Raw genomic sequence first — 19,403 nt, 5'->3', positions numbered from 1 at the left:
TTGATGCAGAAAATATATTACCCGACTTTAAAGATATCATATATAAGGGAAATGAATAAGAGAATTAACTGTTGCATTTAAATGCTATGATTCTTTTTTGTAGCTTCTTATTGAAATGAATTTTATAGAATATTGAGTGCATATTTTTTACTGCAGCTTGGAGCAGCAATTACAGTTGGTGAGGCAAAGGTTAAAGATGAAGATGATGAAGATGATCACCCTCAGACACTCATCATGGCTGATGCTGAGGATCACTTTGTTCTTAATCAGGTATAATATTTTGATAAAGTTGTAGTTTTTAGCAGGTCTTTGATGGATAAATGTTATTATATGGGTAACATTATTTCTCCACTTAAGATAGTTCAATTTTTTATTTTCAGCATGGACATTTTAGTGGGGACGTTAAAGTCTAAAATTATACTATTTAGATAGAATTATTGTAACTCAAAAGCATTAGAATGAAAATTTTTTTTTAATCCAATATTTTAATTAGTCTTTCAAGTGTAAAAATCTGTGATTGGACAGGACAAAAATTGTGCAGTTGTCAACGAAGCCACTAAAAATGTCATGTCATGATAAATGAGTATTCAAAGGTATAATTCTCTTGCACCAGACAATTAAACTCACTTGTGGGTATTAAAGTGCCTGCCAATTGAAGAAAATACATAGACATCTGTTTATAATCTTTTGTTTATGTATGGTTTTCTGCTCTCTGGTCGGGTTGTTGTCTCTTTGACACATTCCCCGTTTCAATTCTCAATTTTATTTCTTTGTATCAATTTGGGTTTTGCTATAGACCATAGCTACTTATTAGTTGAATCATCTTTTGACAGACAAACATTATATGTATTGAAAACTTAAATTATATCATGTTCAGTCATTTGTATCTAATACTTTTTGACACAAAATTTGAAAATTGATAAATTTGAAAATAAATGAAGTTGTAATTGCAGCAAAGACGCATACTTAGAATATATGATTAAATATTGGAAACATTTTATCATTTTAGGATGTTTGTAAAAGCTGTGGAAGTTTTGGTAAAGGAGAAGAAGGAAAGTTAATTGTTTGTACCCAATGTGGACAATGCTATCATCCATATTGTGTCGGAGTCAAGGTAAACTTAATTATATACTATGCCTCCTTAATGTGAAGGACATAAATATTGTAAAAACAAAAACATTCTATTGATTGTAAAATGGTAGTTTCTTTCAAATTGAGAATTTAAAAGTAGATATCTTCAGTCTAAAGAATTTAAAAGTAGATATCTTCAGTCTAAAGAATTTAAAAGTAGAGATCTTCAGTCTGAAGAACAACTTCTATACATTAAGCTAAGGTTATATAATAATATACATTAGTTTTCATAGCATTATTTTGTAGATATATTAATCTTAGTTATCACCAAACTTTACAGACTTTTTATAAAGCTTTTCTTTTGTTATTTCAGGTAACTAAAGTTGTTCTTCAGAAAGGATGGAGGTGTTTGGATTGCACAGTATGCGAAGGTTGTGGTAAACCTCATGATGAAGGACGCTTGATCTTATGTGATGAATGTGATATCAGCTATCATATATACTGTTTAGAACCACCATTAGACCATGTACCTAAAGGCACATGGAAATGTAAATGGTGAGTGATTAGGAACAGGTTAAGAAAAAGATATGGATTGTTTTTATTGTGATATTCTGTATATGTGTCCAGTTAAGACTTGGTAAAAATGAGACAGTTTGAAATGTTTTCAAAATATGGTCAGAAATAATCTTAGCAAATAGATATAGGAAGATGTAGTATGAGTGCCAATGAGACAACTCTCCATCCAAGTTACAATTTATAAAAGTAAACCATTATAGGTCAAGGTACGGCCTTCAACACGGAGCATGTAAATTTGATCTTAGAAGATAAGGTAAATCATGTTTACTTCCTTTAAATGCATTTTTTTCTGTAGCATAAGAGTCAATCAGATGTTACAAAATTGTCTCCCCTTTACATGCAGTGCATGTTATACGTATTAAATCAAAACAAATGTTATTTTGGTGAATAACTGCACATTTGTATTGATGTAAATTTTCATATGTTGCCACTGCCTGGCAAACTGTTTTAACATCATATTGAAATAATAGTTTTCAAACATAAACAGTATGTCTTTTGAATAATTGCAGGTGTGTTAAATGTGTATATTGTGGAACAACATCACCAGGATTTGGATGTCAGTGGCAGAACAATTACACACAGTGTGGACCTTGTAACAGTAAAATCTGTTGTCCATGCTGTCGTCGATCATACTGTGAAGAGGAACTTATTATTCAATGTCTTGCATGTGATCGCTGGCTTCATGCATTATGTGATGGATTAAAAAATGAAGATGAAACTGAACGAGCTGCTGACTTTGGATACAATTGTAAATTCTGTCGACCAAGAACGGGACATCCTGGACCTTGTAAGTCTATATTTTTGTTTATATTTATTATGTTTACTCAGATTCATTGAGAGCTGTTATGAACTTGTACAAACTCTTATTGGTCATTTTAAAGTGAACTTTTGAAATTTTCTTATAATATTTGTCTACTTACCAATGGAGTGGAATGAGGCTATAAGTTTGCACTCTATCCATCGGTTTATGTTTTCTTCAATTTTTTCTATGGTAGCAATAAACAGTAAGGAAAAAATATTAAAATTTTCCCTCATAAATTTTACCATCCCCTTTTCATTGCCTTCTTGCAATATTAAGCTTACTGTTTGTGTCATATATGTGCATATGTATGTAATCAGAATCTTCCATAGATTTCATATCCAGTATATAAAATGGTAAAATATAATTTCTTTTTGGTGCATCCATGGCTACAATCTGCATTTTTTTGTTATAAAATATAGCAAAAAGGGGGGAAAAGATGTCACATTTTTCCCCAAAATTTGACCAAAAGTAGAATTTCAATCACTTCAAGTAATACCTTTTCTGAAACTGTTTACATACATCTTTCAATAAATCCAATGAAAATCATATGTCTTTCGTCTTATTTTTTTGTAAAATTGCGTCAAAAACTTCGTGTAGAAAAAAAGTGTTTGTAAACATTACATTAATTTCTGGACCGATGACTGGTCTAGCTATGAAAATACAGAGAGTCAAACTGAAAATAGCCCATAAAACATGTAAAAAATAATCTTGATGTTCTTATAAACCACCTTTGAAGGCTAAATTAGTACTAAGCTGTCTAAAAATGAATTTTATTACACAATAACTTTCATATTTGAGAAATCCACTGGGGCCAAAATGCGAAACCAAACTCCTAACTGTGTATTGCTACCTATAATACTTCAATCTATTGATAAGATATTTGGTATAAATCAAATATTTTTTAGCATTGTAACAGTCGAGCTATTTCTGTAAAAGTTGTGACTCTATGCATAGAAAAATTGCTTGAAAATGTCATTTTTTGGAGAAAAGGGACAGACAGTCATTTAAGATGTTAATTAATTAGACCTGATTAATAAAAGATGGATATTCTTCATTATGTCTGTCTGTCTTTCTGTACGTCCCATTCACGTTTCTGCACTCTAACTAAAGTTTGTCTCATCCAAATTTTATGAAACTCATACGCAATGCTAGGAACCATAACACACAGACAGAGTTAGAATTTGGGTTGTGAGTCATTTAGTGGTTCTAGAGTTTTTAACTTGGAAAGTTGCAAAGCTTGAGCGGGGGCATTTGTGTCCTCAGACACATTCTTCTTTTATTTTAATTTGAATTGAAAATTCAACAGACCTTACAATGGAAATTAAAAATAGTTTAAACACCTTCAATTTTCCTGCAGGTAGGAAACGAAATATTTAAATGTCATAATCTCAAAATGCAAAGCAGGTCAGGTGTATCTTTACGTCAACAGTTAATTACTTAATAAATTTAAAATTTTCAGTGCCACCCCCACCACCACCATCACCTCCAACACCAGAAGAATTAAGGTCACCAACACCACCATTATTGCCATTATTGCCACCTCCTATAAGAGAGCCAGGTGAGTTGATAACATAATGATTTAGATATGAAAAATGCAGACAACTCATTCTGTGTACTTCATTTAATGTTGAATTTCACGATGAATCAGTATATCCCTTCCTTTTAGGTTTTTATTCCAAGTCCATTAAAAAAGTGAAATACCTTAAAAATAATCACAAGTGACCAATACTTATGGCCATGTACAATACCTTACATTTCATAGGTTTAAAAACATGATTCAGAGCTAGTTTTCATTTTTTTTTACCATTAACACATTTGCCTCTGAACACCAAATTGTTATTCCTTTACTTGATATACAAAAATGATTCTACATATATATGGATAAAGTTATATTTTTTTTCACTTAGAAATTCCAAAGCGATTCTTAATGGATGGAGTATACCTTAATCAACCTGGAATTAACTTAATACAGACCTTAATGGCACAGGTGCCAAAGGTCAAGCGTCTACGTAAAAAGAAAGTTGTAGAACCAGAAATAGTAATGAAATCTCAGTTGGAAGGACAATTTAAAACACCATCTATTGCTAGAATGCTTTCCACTCAGTCATCAATAGATGGAGATGAAGGTAAGATTGCCATAACATCATGGCATGTTTATTGGATTCATGCATGATTTTGGAAGTTTGAATATAAAAATTGTATCTGAAATGAAAAATTAACCTTGGTCTCTTTTAGGCCATTTGATTACATTGTCTTGATTTGTTGACAGTCTCCCAATATCATGAATATTAGGTTTCCATGCCGTAACCTCTGTTTTAGTAACCAAACTTTGTGAAACATTAGTAACTTGGGTTTTTTTTTACTCAAAATAATATTTGATTTTTGTGATTCTGTTCCCAAGATTTGAGAACCACCTAATTTTTATGCTCTAATGAAAACTTGGTATCACTTCTCTTGGAGTTGGAGATATATTGCATTCATGTGTCTGTCAGTCTGCTTATCAGTTTGTCCAACAGATATTTCAACACTTTTCTCAGGTACTGCTGAACAGAATGACTCCATATTTTGATCAGCAGCTTGACTGTGATGATTTGTACTATTTGAGCACCTTTTATGTCTTTTAGTCACCAAATTCCTGTTAGTTGATACTTTAAATTTTGTTGAATGAACTTTGATTTTTTTAGCACAACCCCTCAGATGCTTAATTTTGTGATGAGACCCTTTTCCTTTCATTTATAATCAGAAAGTCAATGAGGCATGTTACTTATTTCAATATATTGACTTAAAACCACATTGTCCAGTAGACAAAACGTTAAATTATATGCATGCAGCCAACAAGAAGTAAACTACTGTCGACTAAAAATGTTCATATTAATGTCAACAACAAAAATAGATTTTTATTGTATAGATCTAAATTCAAGACTTTCATAAGTTGGCTTTTCAGAAGGTTTAGAGGTTTGTGTCCAAGTAGAGTTGGCCATACTAGTAAGACTCGTATATAAGACAAATATTCAATATTTTTATTTTTTATTTAAGAACTAGATGAGCTGAGAATGTCGGTAGATAGTGAGTCAACTATGACCTTTGGAGATACAGATGACACTCTACTTAGTCCTATTGGCATGCCTACAGTCCCAATATTAGGTGGTGGAGAACCTGTTGCAGAAGAAAAGAAAAGAAGAAGGCGAAATGTTGTTGGACTAGGTAATATTAACAAAAATTAGTTCATGATTACAAAATTTTGTTGAAATTTTAACACAATGACATGGATCAAAAACTACCGGTTAAGTTAGATTTTAATGATTTTGATATTTGTCGATCAAGAATTATGTCCCCTTACTTAACTTAAAATTTTTTTTTTTTTAATCTGGTGAAAGTACCATTTGTTGAAACCTTTATATATTTTTACACATATTTATGAAACATAAACTACAGGTCAAGTTAGATTTAAATGATTTTGATATTTATCGATCAAGAATTTTGCCCCTTAACTTAAAAATTTGTTTTTTTTTTTAAATCTGGTGAAAAAAACCATTTGTTGAAATCTTTTTAGATTTTTAACACATTTTTATGAAACATAAAATACAGGTCAAGTTAGATTTTAATAATTTTGATATTTATCGATCAAGAATTATACCCTTTCAACACTATACACGGCATATGCCGCCAGCCACTGCTGTTCGCAGCATATGTAGCGATGACAATGGATTTTTCATACGGACTCGTAACCATTCGGTTTTCATTTGGGTCCTCTCTCATTTTTCCTCGTATGAATAATGGTAAACGCATGCAGTAGAAGAAAAATTAAAAAAAATATTTTGACAAATGCAAATGGCGGAAATCGAAAAAGACGCTGTAAATATGGAAATATTTCAGCATTTCTATGGCGAAACTGACAACAAGGAATAGTTAAAAGGTTTCCAGTTATCTCAATGTGTTAATTACATTCAATTCGTGTGGGAAATATGATTTGGTTGATCTTTACAAGACGTAGAAAAAGGGGGGGAAACGGAGGTTGACTGAAAATTTTGAGGAGGGAGCCACTTATTTGCGCCACGTTTACATTATACGTTGTGTATGGTGCAAATACGCTACGGAATCGAGCAACTGATGTCTTCTTTATTATATGGCATATAAAACAAAAAAAAATGAAGATTAAAAGTTGTTTTTATTCAAAATTCAACACAAATACAATAATTTACACCTTTTACCGGTTAATGACCTGAAAATGCAGGTAGCTTGATGAAAATTTTACTAAAATAATTGCATAACATTACAGTTCATGCTCTACTGAGCATTTTTCATGCACTAACTTTGTCTGTATCTCTAATAATTAAAAAGATACAGAAGTCTGAAAAGGAATATACTGTTCTAAATGAATGAACACAAAAAAAATGCAGCAGCAGCAGCCATTTTATACGCCCGTCAAATTTTTGACGGGACGTATTATGTTATACAAATGTCCGGCGTCTGTCCGTCCGTCTGTCCGTCTGTCTGTCCGGCGTAAACATGCCACACCGTAACTTGAGAATGACTTATCCAAATTTCATGAAACTTAACATAGTTGTTTCTTATGATGGTCAAACGATCTGTATACTTTTTGGTGAAAATCAGATTAAAACTTTTTGAGTTACGGGACGTAGTAACTAAAACAGGTGTGTGTTTTTTTTCACATGTCACTCCGTATCTCAAAAACAATTTATGATTATTGCTTAAAACTTTACACACTTCTTAGTTATATTAATCTTAAGATCTGTATACTTTTTGGTGATGATTCAAAATTTTATTTTTGAGTTATTGAGTATTTTGTTAAAAAAGGGGGAGGGGTTTTTCACATGTCGTGCCGTATCTCAAAAACAGTTTATGATTATTGCTTAAAATTTTACACACTTCTTAGTTATATTAACCTTAAGATCTGTATACTTTTTGGTGATGATTCAAAATTTTATTTTTGAGTTATTGAGTATTTTGTAAAAAAGGGGGGAGGGGTTTTTCACATGTCGCGCCGTATCTCAAAAATGATTTATGATTATTGCTTAAAATTTTACACACTTCTTAGTTATATTAATCTAAAGATCTGTATACTTTTTGGTTTTGATTCAAAATTTTATTTTTGAGATATTGATTTTTTTTTTTTAAAAGGGGTGTTTTCACATGTCGCACCGTATCTCAAAAACGATTTATGATTATTGCTTAAAATTTTACACACTTCTTAGTTATATTAATCTAAAGATCTGTATACTTTTTGGTTTTGATTCAAAATTTTATTTTAGAGATATTGAGTTTTTTGTAAAAAAAAAAAGGGGGATTTTCGCATGTCACGCCGTATGTCAGAAACTATTTATGCTTATTGCATAAAAATTCACACACAAGACGACGGGCGTATCATGTGCTCATGGCGCAGCTGTTTATTCTATTTTTTTGTGTAGCGTTGAAAGGGTTAACTTTAATTTTTTAATTTTTTCAAAATCTGGTGAAAGTACCATTTGTTGAAATCTTTTTAGATTTTAACACATTTTTACGAAATATGAAATACAGGGTCACATTCAATTTGAATTTTGGTTATGGCATTTACTCTTTAAAGAGTTTTTCTGCTAGCAGGGGTATCTGTGATTACTAGATCACCTAATTCTAGTTTATTCTTCTGTTACTTTAAAATTTTTCCTGGAAAAGCAGTTCTTAAATGGAAATTAATCAAGTTTGAGAGAATAGTATGTAACATTACATGTTAATGATATATTTTTAGTCTCCATTAACTCTAAAGCTATTCTTCATTTGCATATAACTTTGTTAAACATGTGTGCAGAAGCTTATGTAACTCTCAGTGACTATGTACATTAATCAATCTTTATCATCTTAAATTGCTCATTGTATTACATTATTAGGTGTTGGTGGGTTTATAGCCAGACAGAGACATCGTGCTCCTAACAAAAGTAAACAACTTGAAGGAGTAGTGCCTGAAGGGGAGGAAGGTTTGTACAGTAAAAAACAATTAGAAAAGGTTCTTTTATGTTGAAGAAATTTTCCGGTTTCCATTAAAAAAAAAAGGGAAGTCATATTTTCTACACCTCTGCTATTACTAAGCCAATTCACAAACAGTGGAATAATGAGGGGCCTGATGGGGGGTCTCATCACGATTCACGAGTTGATTTTTTTTGTCAATCACGATTCACAGAAAATAAATTTCCATGATCACGGATCACGAAAATGTAAAAAAAAAAAAATCTGTAGAAAAACGGATCACGATAGCGAAAATGCGCCGATCACGAAGAACGAAAATAACCCATCAGGCCCCTCAATAATGTGAAATGAAAATTTTTGTTCTGATGTGTTGTTTGTGTTATGTATCTCTGTTCTTTCAAATTCAACTGTTTATCAAACATGTTTAAAATTGTTCTTGAATTCTCAATTCATGGAAGTGGTGAAATAACCAAAAGACGTATCTTCTAAAGGGTCAAAAGGTTAAAAATGTAAAATAAATATTAGTTTAGTATTTTTTTTTGCAGTTGGAGAGGATGGCATTGAAAAAACAGCAGTTGATCCTGAACAAAAACAAAGGCGAAAGAGGCAGGCCAGAAAAAAGAGCCAGTTAGAAAACAGCTTCCCTTCTTATCTCCAAGAAGCATTTTTTGGCAAGGAAATTCTAGATAAAAGTAAACTTGATGCCAAACAAGGACTGAAAATAGATGCCATGTCTGAGGAGGAACAAGAAGTTCCATTTTCACCAAAGATACAAGGATTAGGTGGTGAATCTGTTTTGAATGACAGTGGACAAACACTTAAACAGATGTTACCACCGGTGTCTATAACTAAAGATCATAAACTAGCTGACAATGAAGATATTGGTAATATTGGTAATGTACAATCTCTATTTCATAACATGTTTGAATATATGTGTAAACTTGGAACAGAAGCTCACATACTTTTTAAAGGTGTGAAGGTATTTTATGATAAGTTTCTGAGCTGAAAATCTTGTTTAAACATCTTATAAATTTTGGAAAAAAGTTGAATTCTTATAATTCCATTGGCAATCACAGATACCAATTGAAAAGTAATATTTTATTTAGGTTATTGTTATGAAATTTGTATGACTTTGTGGCCAGAAAACTATAAATATTTGTTAAATGTTATAAATCATTTTTGATATATCATTAGATTTAAGTTTTACTCATCCACTTGTGCATAGGACTAAGGCCAAAAAAAAATATATGTCTGTTTAAGGTTACATACTTTAAAAAAATAGGGTAGGTAGGTCGGTATTTTCATTTTATTTTATTTTTTCATTTTATTTTTTGTGACATGATTTTGAGTCATGCCGTTTCGACTTGTCGTGGTCCGAGTTGATCATGGGCCTAGTTTACCCGTATTTTTGATGATTGGATTATTTCCCTTGATTGGAAAAAAACGGCGGCAAAGTGTTTATTTCATCACACCAGTTGCGAATTTCCTTAAAACAGCTGTCATATTCATGATTGTGAACATTGGGATGTATCAGGCAATTGATTTATATCATTTGCAACACTAACTTCGCTTTTGACACGAGTTCAGTTTATTTTTCACTTTACGACGGAAATAAAATGACTTAGGGTCTGCGCTCAAAAGTAGGGTAGGTCGGGTAACCGTAAACAGACATATATTTTTTTTTTTGGCCTAATTAATTTCTTTTACAATATTATTTTTGTAGGATACCATAACAATATTTACAGAAAAAAAATGCTTTGTTATGTGTCCTTAATTAAGTGGTAATACCAATATGGTCTTAAAGAACGCACAGAGTTTTAAATCATTAGGTTCTTAAAAAGAAACAAATTATATCCACTATTGACATTGTAAATGAATTGACTGTATTTTTATACTGCCTACAATTTTTTTTTCTCTCTTCAATAGAAGATAATGATTTCAAAGATATTTTACCAGATGATTTATCAGAACTACATGTACCTGCTGATGAAGATTTATTCAGTATTATTGGCCCAGAATTAACCAAAGATGATGGTTTGTATTATGTTATATCTTGACTGAAAACAAGAAAAGATTGCATTTTATGAATTAGAATTCAGGTGCAGGTTAAAATGTGTCTTTCACTAATTTGTGACATATATTTAAGTTATAATTGTCATGGTCAACATCCCTGCTTTGAATGGTTGGATTCCTAGCTGTGTCAAACCAAAGTCTTTAAAATGAGTATTTGCTGTTACTCCATAAAGCTTGCTCTGTTTAATAGTAAGAGCAAAGACTGGTTGACTCAGAATTATTCTGATGTGTAGGATAAGTTGATGTCTTCCAGCAGACCTTTAACGTCTGAGGTAGATTGTCAGAAATCTTGGCTCACTGACTGCAGTATAAAGCCAGTTTGTACCCATCTTGCAAACCACCCAACCTAGCATGTAAATATTTCACATCAATATGACTTTTTATGCCCCCCCATAGCGGAGGGGGCATTAAGTTTTACCCTTGTCTGTCTGTACGTCTGTCCGTCAGTCCCAAAATTGGTTTCCGCTCTCTAACTTTTAGTTTGCCTCAACCAAATGTAATGAAACTTATACACAATGCTTATTACCTCAAAACACAGATCAAGTTTGAATTTTGGTGGCGTCACTTTTACCGTTCTAGAGTTATGCCCTTTACAAATGGAAAAATTGCTGAAATTTTGTTTCCATTCTCTAACTTAAGTTTGCCTCAACCAAATGTAATGAAACTTATACACAATGCTTATTACCACAAAACTCAGATCAAAGTAGCGTCACTTTTACCGTTCTGGAGTTATGTCCCTTTATAACATTATAAGCTGGGGTATCATCTGTGTCCCATGGACACATTCTCGATTTATTTTCTTCACAACTAAACAGCCTTTTAGAAATAAAAAAACTGACAATATGGAACTGAAATGGTTACCTTTTACGATTGCTTTATTGATATAGATCTCTGAAGCTATTCTTATAAATATTGTTCAGTTTCTGCAGATAAAATGGCAAATTGTATATCAATGTTTTTGTGAAGATGTACCAAGATTTGATTGAATAAAGGGAGTGTAGTGACAGGAAAAGAAAGAATGTAGGGTTGATTTACATGAGTCCCAATCTTCTTAAATATTGATAAATATTTCAAAGGAACAGTGCTTTTATTGATGTTCTTTGTGTTAACAATTTGTCTTTAAAGATGAAGTCAAAAACTCACATCTTACAATGTCAAGACTTAAACTATTGTGAGCATAAAATGTGGTCTGTTAAATCTTGAAAATTAAAGTTCTACTTGTTTCTAAGAAATTAAGATATAATGTGATATTTCAGAATCTTTTGAGGATGGTAGTGACCAGACCAAATCAGAATTGCCTGGAAATTTGGAGAGCATGTTGAGTCCACACAATCTTGATGTTGAGAAGATGCTGTCTGAAGGTCTAGCTCATATTGATGGACAAACTGTGGAAGATATTTTTAAAGGGGTACTTCAAGATGGTCAAGAGGGACATGCCAAACAACCTGCAGGTGAATGAATTGAGTTTGAAAATTGCAATCACAGTCCTTTCTTGGTCCTTCTTATGAAACAAAGTATGAGAGGGCTGCCTAAAACAATCACTATGAAGACAGAAAATTATGGATTGGTTGAAATGCAGTAAAAAACAAAACCAATTAAAATAATTAATTTCCATGTTTCCATGTAAGATAGGCAGGTAAAAATCTCCATGCTGAAATGTGCTGAAAATAGGTGTAGTGACCAAAATTATTAGATTTATATTACATTTAAGAAATATTGTAAAATTATAATAAATGTTGGTATTTGAAGGATTTTATAGTGCTTGAATTTTTCACATCATGCACATAAGTAAGCCCTTTGAATCTAGAAATTTTTACCCAGTTCAGCATCTTCCTTGCTATTTTTTTTCTTCTAAATTTTCCCAATGATAAAAACATCACAAAAATTTCTAAAGTATGCATAACAGTATACAGATGAGCATGTTGGTAAGATGTTGCTGTTTATTGTGTTTTTATGGAAACAGGATTTTTATTAGTCTTGGTATTAATTTTGATTATTTAATGAATAAATGAACACAAATGCCAGGTTTATGGTATATATCTAACATTAGAGTAAATCCAGAAAAGATATTTTGTAAGGTTAAAAACTTTTGTGAGATAAAAATTGTTTGTTGACGTATACAAGCTTAACTTTTTTTATATTACATTGCAGAGGGCTTTAATGAAGGTGTTCCAGGATCTCAAGGTCCTCCATCAGGAAACTTCCCAGGGCATATTCCTTCATTTGCCATTGATCCTTCAGGATTTGGTCCAGGTTTTAGGTATGTATATATCAGTTGATAATGTCTAACAAACCAGTATGAGATATTGCTATTTGACCAAAGGACAAGTGATATATGCTGCTGCCACTTGCAATTTATCCAGATACTTTTATTCAACATAAAAGAATTTCATCCTTTCTTAAATATCATATTAATGTCTCATAATTATCTCTGTGAAATGTATATTGATGTTTTTAGCAGTAAAATTTCTATTAAATTGGTGTGTTTGTTTTAGTGGTAAACCAGGTCATCCAGGGTTTCAGGATCCAAGATTTCACCCAGAATTTCCTGACCATTCTAATTGGCCACCTGGAGCAGACGGAGAGGATGACGAGTCAGACAGTGGCAATAGTCGGCGTAAAATCTTAAAATGGGAGTGTGATGAAGAGTTAGGTGCTAATGCTACAATATCAGCTATTCTGTATTGTAACATGAATCATATTGAGCTACGTACACAGTTTCCAGAATGGAATGAACGGGTGAAGAGAATTGCTAAATTATGGAGAGCTCTTAGTGCAGATGAAAAACAACCATACTTGGTAAGGCCTTTGTTTTTTTCTTTTTTCAGGGTTTCCTTGATACTTTCCTAGTATCATTGGATGTTGTTAGATGCGTTATATTAAGAGTAAATATGGTGATTAAATAAAACAGTTTGGTAAAAACTAAATTTGAAAAATTTCCAGATTTTGTGGTTATCTAAAAGTTTTAATTTTTCGAAAAAGTGCTGAAGTATCAGAAAAATTTATATTGATGTGTCAGTCTTTTCTTTTCAGAATTAACAGAAACATATTGTTAAAATATAACGTTAGATATCTTTTATCAGAAATAATGAGTGCAGATATAATATTAGATATTGGTTTTTTAAATCTGTTATTTTCATAAATTTAATTCATCATGGCTTATACACCTTCAGCTGTTGAAATTGTGTAGTCTATGTCTATGTACAAGCTCTGAAACATGACACATTTTTTTCAGCTTCAAGCCAGAAAGAACAGACAGAATACAAAAGTCACAAAGGTATAACAAAAATTTGAAAATATCATAACTGCATGATTATAAAACAGCTTGACATTGTGTAAAGTGTTAAAAAAATACAATAGGCATTTGTTAGGTTAAATACATAAGGGAAATTGAAACAGTTTTATAAAAAGAAATTATTTATAGGAGATTGATGAGTAAGAAAATATTTCTAAATGTGTGAATAGAGTAGAATATATGCAGAAGCAATTTCTGAGTTAATATCATTGAATGATTCATGGCAAGAATATTACTGAAACATTAATCATGTATTCTATGATTTGGAGTATGTTTTCCTACATGTTTTAATGCAGTTGTCAGTTTTAAAATTTGTAATAATAACAATCAACATAACTGTACGAAAAGATCAATGGTCCCAAACAGTGACATTTGTTTCCTAATTATGAATAACTGTCGAAAAACTGTCAGCAAAAGGAATATATAACTACTGATACTTTTTTTTTTGGAGGGGAGGGGGTTATGTAAAATTCTGTGATGGTCATATTCAATTTGTGAAATCTATTGTATTGGCTTCATTTTGAAATGCATGTCACAAGGAAAAAAAGATGAAAAGTTTGTTAAATACATAATATGACTCAATGTTTCCATCTTCTTGACCTTCACCAAAAGGACTGTTGTAACATTTATTTTACACAACTACTGCTAAGGTTGAACATTTTTTTTTACAAAAAATAAACCAAAAAAGATTGTCACACACCTTTGATTTTCAAGAAAATTGCTGTGGCAGTCATTTGTAACAAACACTTTTGTCCCATCCCAAGTTAGCATTAATCAGACAAATTATATTGTCACAACTTTTTAAATCATGAGCTGTCAACTCAGACAGCAATTGTTGACAGTTTTTGGCAGTTATTTGTTCGTCACTGGTAAGGACAGTTGTTCCTGTTAGTACATTAGTGATATATAGGAGTTTGCTTCTTTGCTTGTATAAAGATGTGAAATGCTATAGCTCTTACTTTTATTAGGCTTTTGATAATGATGTAAGTTTAAGGTTTTACCAAGTTATGCATGATATGGTTTGGGCATCTTGTGAAGAAATTTGGTCAAAATTATCACAGTGACAGCAATGTTATAATGGATTTTTGTTAACCAGGTTTTCCAGAGGATTGGGTGGGGATGTAAAAAAGCTGGTTTCAAATTTGGAATCCTTACCCTAATCCAATATCATCTGCAAATTTTTATCATCACATTTTGTTGTGTTAAAATACAATGAAAGTTTAATTTTACTGATATTTGCATTAGTGTCTTAAAATGAATCCCTCTTTGTCAATTAGGACTGCAGAATGGGAAATAGCAAAAAATTAATGCCCTTTTGTCTCTTTCTTCTTTATACATTATCGTGAGTGAACATGATTGAATTTCAAAACTTATTTCTTTTAAGCCTACATATTATGTTTTTAACTAGTACTTACCTATTGATTTTCCCAGATTTACCATTCCTTACCAAGTGTGGAAAACCTGGTTTGCTGTCCAGTTGACAGCTTAAGTCTTGTCCGAAACAGGAATACATTAGATTTATGTTTTTCATAGAAAAATACTATTACTAAACGAGCAAATTAATTTTGAATACCGCAGATGATAGCTGATCAAATTTGATTGCAGACTTATATTTTAAAAAAATGTATTAGGGGCATACAGATGAACAGCAAAAAGTTAATAATAGTATTGTATAAACTAGCACTGTGACAATTTTACTGAGAAATTGTATATACTGACAATATCTGTTTTATAGTTATTTTAGAATGTCCAATGTTGGTTTTTAAGAGGAATTTTAATAACATTGCATGGAATATTTATTACAACAAATTTCTGAATTGATTATACTTAAGATACACAAACATATTCCTAGTTTGCTTTGAATGAATTTTTTATTCATCACTTGGTACCAATGTTTGTTAACATTTTTATTCTGAAACTACCGTGCCATATTGAAAAAGACTTCAGAGTGTTTCCTTTCAAAATTGTATGGGTTTTGCCATTTATCACCCAAAATGACTGCAGTTATTGATAAAAGGTATATACCATAAGCCTGTGGAATAAGAATAAACCATTTGTTTGAAAAATTCTGTCAATTGCAAATTGTTACCAAACATTGGCATTAATGGTACACTTATTAGCCTTTTAGAGTTATGGTTGGTGTCCCAGAACAGAATCAAACATGATTGCCATTGTCATATTAACAAGAAGTATTTGTAAAAAAGATCAATATCAGAATTTTGAAATCTCAATAAAAGCCTCAGTACTCCTTCTTTACCAAACTAGGAAAATATACATTTCCTTTACCAAGTATTCATCATAGTTCCAGAGTATTTATCCATGGCTATTGCTGTAACTGAAAAATAGGTGCGTTCAACTCCCATCTAAATTGACTAGGATTGCCATTTTTCCTGCATCAGGTCAGTGGTTCTCTACTGGCACTCTGGTTTCCTCCATTAGTAAAAACTGGCTGCCTTGATATAGCCAATAGTGCTGACAGTGGAGTTAAACATCAACAATCAATCAATCAGTTGATTATCCCCAAAAAAACATCCAACATTGTCTTTCTGTTACTTAAAAAAGAAAATTTGCCCAAATAATTCAATATAAGAACTTCAGCTATGATAATCATGTAAAGCGTCAGCAGCTACCAAAGTTTATTCAATTCCTATGCAAGAATTGGGGTGGTCGTCCCTCATTGATCTCAAACATTGCCTCAACCATTTTAAATGTAATAAAAAAAATTTCTATATTTGTTTCCAAACTTGAAATAATTAGAATTTAAAAGAATCTTTCTGGGTAATTACAGTGGAGAATATTTGGCTCTTTTGTTTAAATTTGAAACAGTCAAAGATGTTTATTAGGTTTTATGTTTATGTTTCTTGACTTGATGGGAAGATGTCAGGTGAATAATACATCTACTTTTCTGAGTCAGATTTATTTTGACACATTTTGAGCAGATGGTATCAATATGTTATGAATCTTTTTAACAATTACTGGTCTTTGCATGAACAATTTATCTTTAAATCTTTCAAAAAAAATGGTGAACCTAAAACCAAAAATACTATATCTTTCAACATTGTATATGATTTCATTGTTAATTTTCTTGAAGTTATAATATATTTTCTTTCATTGCATTTTTCTTACAAACTACAATCAGAGCTTCCTGAAATTTGGTATCACGCTTCATGTGAGCATGCTATACCATGGTATGCATTTTGACATCGATTGCTCATCAACTGTTTACCTTATACCTATAGCAGGGATGTCATTAGTGAACAATAGCTCACAATACATCTTGTTTTTGTTTGTCAACAGTGACCCAGTTGGTATGTGAATGACCTGCCTAACATATTTTCTTAAGAGGTTTCAAAAGGGTTTTTTTCTGCATTTTTAGGACCCCTTTCAATTCTAAAGCACAATTGCTTTTTTCGAAATACAGGGTAAACAGTAGTTAATACTAGACTAGTGGTACAGACTCGGAGTCGTTTAATTGAAATTATTTTTTTTTTACCAAAGATGTCCGTCCAAGAGCAAAAGCATCATGTTTTTTTTTTATGAATTTGGGAGAAACACCAGACAGTATTATGCAAAGATGACAAATGATCAAGACTGACTCCTTGGACCATTAAATAATTGTTGGAATACCCTTGGTGTCTATGTGCAACCTTAATGTTTTGACCCATATCTCAGATAATATATCATTTTGTGCCTATATATTTTGTAATGATGTTGCATTCCAAATTAGATGACCTTCATGTAATATTTGAGTGACCTTGATGTTAATAAATTAAATTTCATATCTATGATTACTGTATCGGTTTAAGAACCATTTATCTTATATTAAGGTGCACTTTATTGAGTAAGTCATTATGTTCCTTGTTTGTCTGACTATTGTTCAAGTTTATATCAAAGATCATATCTCATGTACTGTAAGGTATATGATCATCACAATTTGCCTGCAGGGACTCTTTCGTGAGTTGGTAAGTAATTAGGTTAAAATTGCCAGTTTTTGTTTACTTTTCAAAATGATAAGCTTAATATCCAAGCTACAGTTGGTCAGTTTGGTGTCCTTTTGTTAGTGAGAAGGTCTACATTTTCTGATGTGAGTTTAAATTTTTATCAAGGTTGATAGTTTTGGGTTCTTTAAAATGTAGGATAATGTGAGACTTTCTTGGTGAATAAGTCATTATTCAGATTCCAGAGACTGTTCTTCATTCAGCAACAAATAACCTAATGGCCCTCATGTTGTTGTGAGTTAAACTAGTGTGGTGTAATCAGCCATATTTTATTTAATCAAGGAATAAAAAAGTAAATTTTATAATTATTGATTATCTTTACTCTTGAGAGGGTAACTAAAAAAGTTGTTCGAAACTCATTCAGTAAGTTGGTACACTTAGGTCATTGTCAATTTCATTGTCTTAGCATTATATGTTCATTGATGTGGCACATTGCATATTTGAGCATACACATTAATTTAGGAGCTTTTATTTGTAGAATAAAAAACTCTTTTTACATGACGTGTTTTGAAATCATGAATGCTATATATTTGTATATATATCTGATAATAAGAATTAACATTTTCTTTTAATAAATTATAATTTTGTGGGCTCATATAATGAAAGCAGAATTTTTCTACATAAGGAATGACTGCTTGCACATTTAAAGACAATTATTTTTCTAGTGTCAAAAATTTCTCTTGTCTTTCATATAGGTCAGTAATGATCTTAAGAAACAGAAGCAGAAAGAAAAAGCTGCAGCAGCTGCTGCATCCATGGGTCCACCATTGCCACCAGGGATGCCACCAGGGCCACCACCATTCCCTCAGAGTTCTGAAGGTAAGTATTCATATCAGTAACACTGTGGCACAGTATGATATCATTTGACTGCAGGTCAATTTAGATAAGATTTAAGAAGACGTATTATGGTATACCAAAGTCCGTCCATCTATCCGTTCGTCTGTCTGTCTGTCAGTCAACACTTCAAAACCATAACCTAAATTTAATACCAGTTTTAAAAATTTTATAACACAAGCATTTTAATAGAAGTGTTGATTTTGCTTAGACAATTTTGCAAAAACAGGTCTTTCAGTTTAAACTCAATACTTTCAATTACCCGTTTATCTGACAATTGGTTCAACCAGATATTTGACATTCCACGCATATTACAAAAAGTATCCATTAACATGGATGGATAGTTACATATTTAGTTATACAGTCATTTCATTTCTCTATAGATAGTTTATGTATTTCAGGTTCCCCATTGCAGGAGATGCGTAAAGCTGTGAGCAATACTCAGATAGCTGAAGGTAAGAAACTTTGATAAATGTCTTAAGGTACAACTTTTTCCCTTTAAAATTTGATTGATAATCGTAGAAAATGTGGGGTGTGTCATGCCATTATTTTTTTTTTTTACCAGAGTTAAATTTAAAATATTGACCTGTTTTTCTCTCATTACAATTCCTGTTTCATGGTTTATTGGAGGGACAAACTGTGTGCAATTTTAGATTCTTATTTACAACTGTTAGCAGGCTTACTTACTGATGTTTAACTTCAGAATAAACAAGCATGTTTAGGGGCCAGCTGAAGTCTGCATCTGGGTATGGGATTTTTTTTTGCTGCGTTGAAGACCCATTCACGGCCTTGG

The 19,403-nt window shown here is 31.7% G+C and overlaps 1 protein-coding gene across 7 annotated transcripts in view; it reads left to right on the top strand.

Annotated features, from left to right (window-relative positions):
- Positions 1–19,403, top strand: part of LOC127729715 (histone-lysine N-methyltransferase 2C-like) — a 102,331-nt gene that overhangs the window by 29,453 nt on the left and 53,475 nt on the right. For 6 of the 7 annotated variants that reach the window (XM_052237571.1, XM_052237573.1, XM_052237575.1 and 3 more), the window contains exons 18-33: positions 157–270; positions 1,010–1,114; positions 1,445–1,626; positions 2,157–2,434; positions 3,909–4,007; positions 4,357–4,575; positions 5,486–5,653; positions 8,335–8,421; positions 8,956–9,303; positions 10,337–10,444; positions 11,740–11,934; positions 12,635–12,743; positions 12,979–13,282; positions 13,719–13,760; positions 18,472–18,595; positions 19,012–19,065. In XM_052237571.1, the coding sequence (XP_052093531.1) occupies positions 157–270; positions 1,010–1,114; positions 1,445–1,626; positions 2,157–2,434; positions 3,909–4,007; positions 4,357–4,575; positions 5,486–5,653; positions 8,335–8,421; positions 8,956–9,303; positions 10,337–10,444; positions 11,740–11,934; positions 12,635–12,743; positions 12,979–13,282; positions 13,719–13,760; positions 18,472–18,595; positions 19,012–19,065 (2,536 nt within the window). The remainder of the gene's footprint in view (positions 1–156; positions 271–1,009; positions 1,115–1,444; positions 1,627–2,156; positions 2,435–3,908; positions 4,008–4,356; positions 4,576–5,485; positions 5,654–8,334; positions 8,422–8,955; positions 9,304–10,336; positions 10,445–11,739; positions 11,935–12,634; positions 12,744–12,978; positions 13,283–13,718; positions 13,761–18,471; positions 18,596–19,011; positions 19,066–19,403) is intronic. The other variant, XM_052237572.1, reaches the window with a different exon arrangement.

Source organism: Mytilus californianus, unplaced genomic scaffold (genome assembly GCF_021869535.1).
Source record: "Mytilus californianus isolate M0D057914Y unplaced genomic scaffold, xbMytCali1.0.p SCAF_2, whole genome shotgun sequence".
In the NCBI taxonomy this organism is placed as follows: domain Eukaryota; kingdom Metazoa; phylum Mollusca; class Bivalvia; order Mytilida; family Mytilidae; genus Mytilus; species Mytilus californianus.
This window is presented reverse-complemented; position numbering and strand designations above follow the sequence as displayed.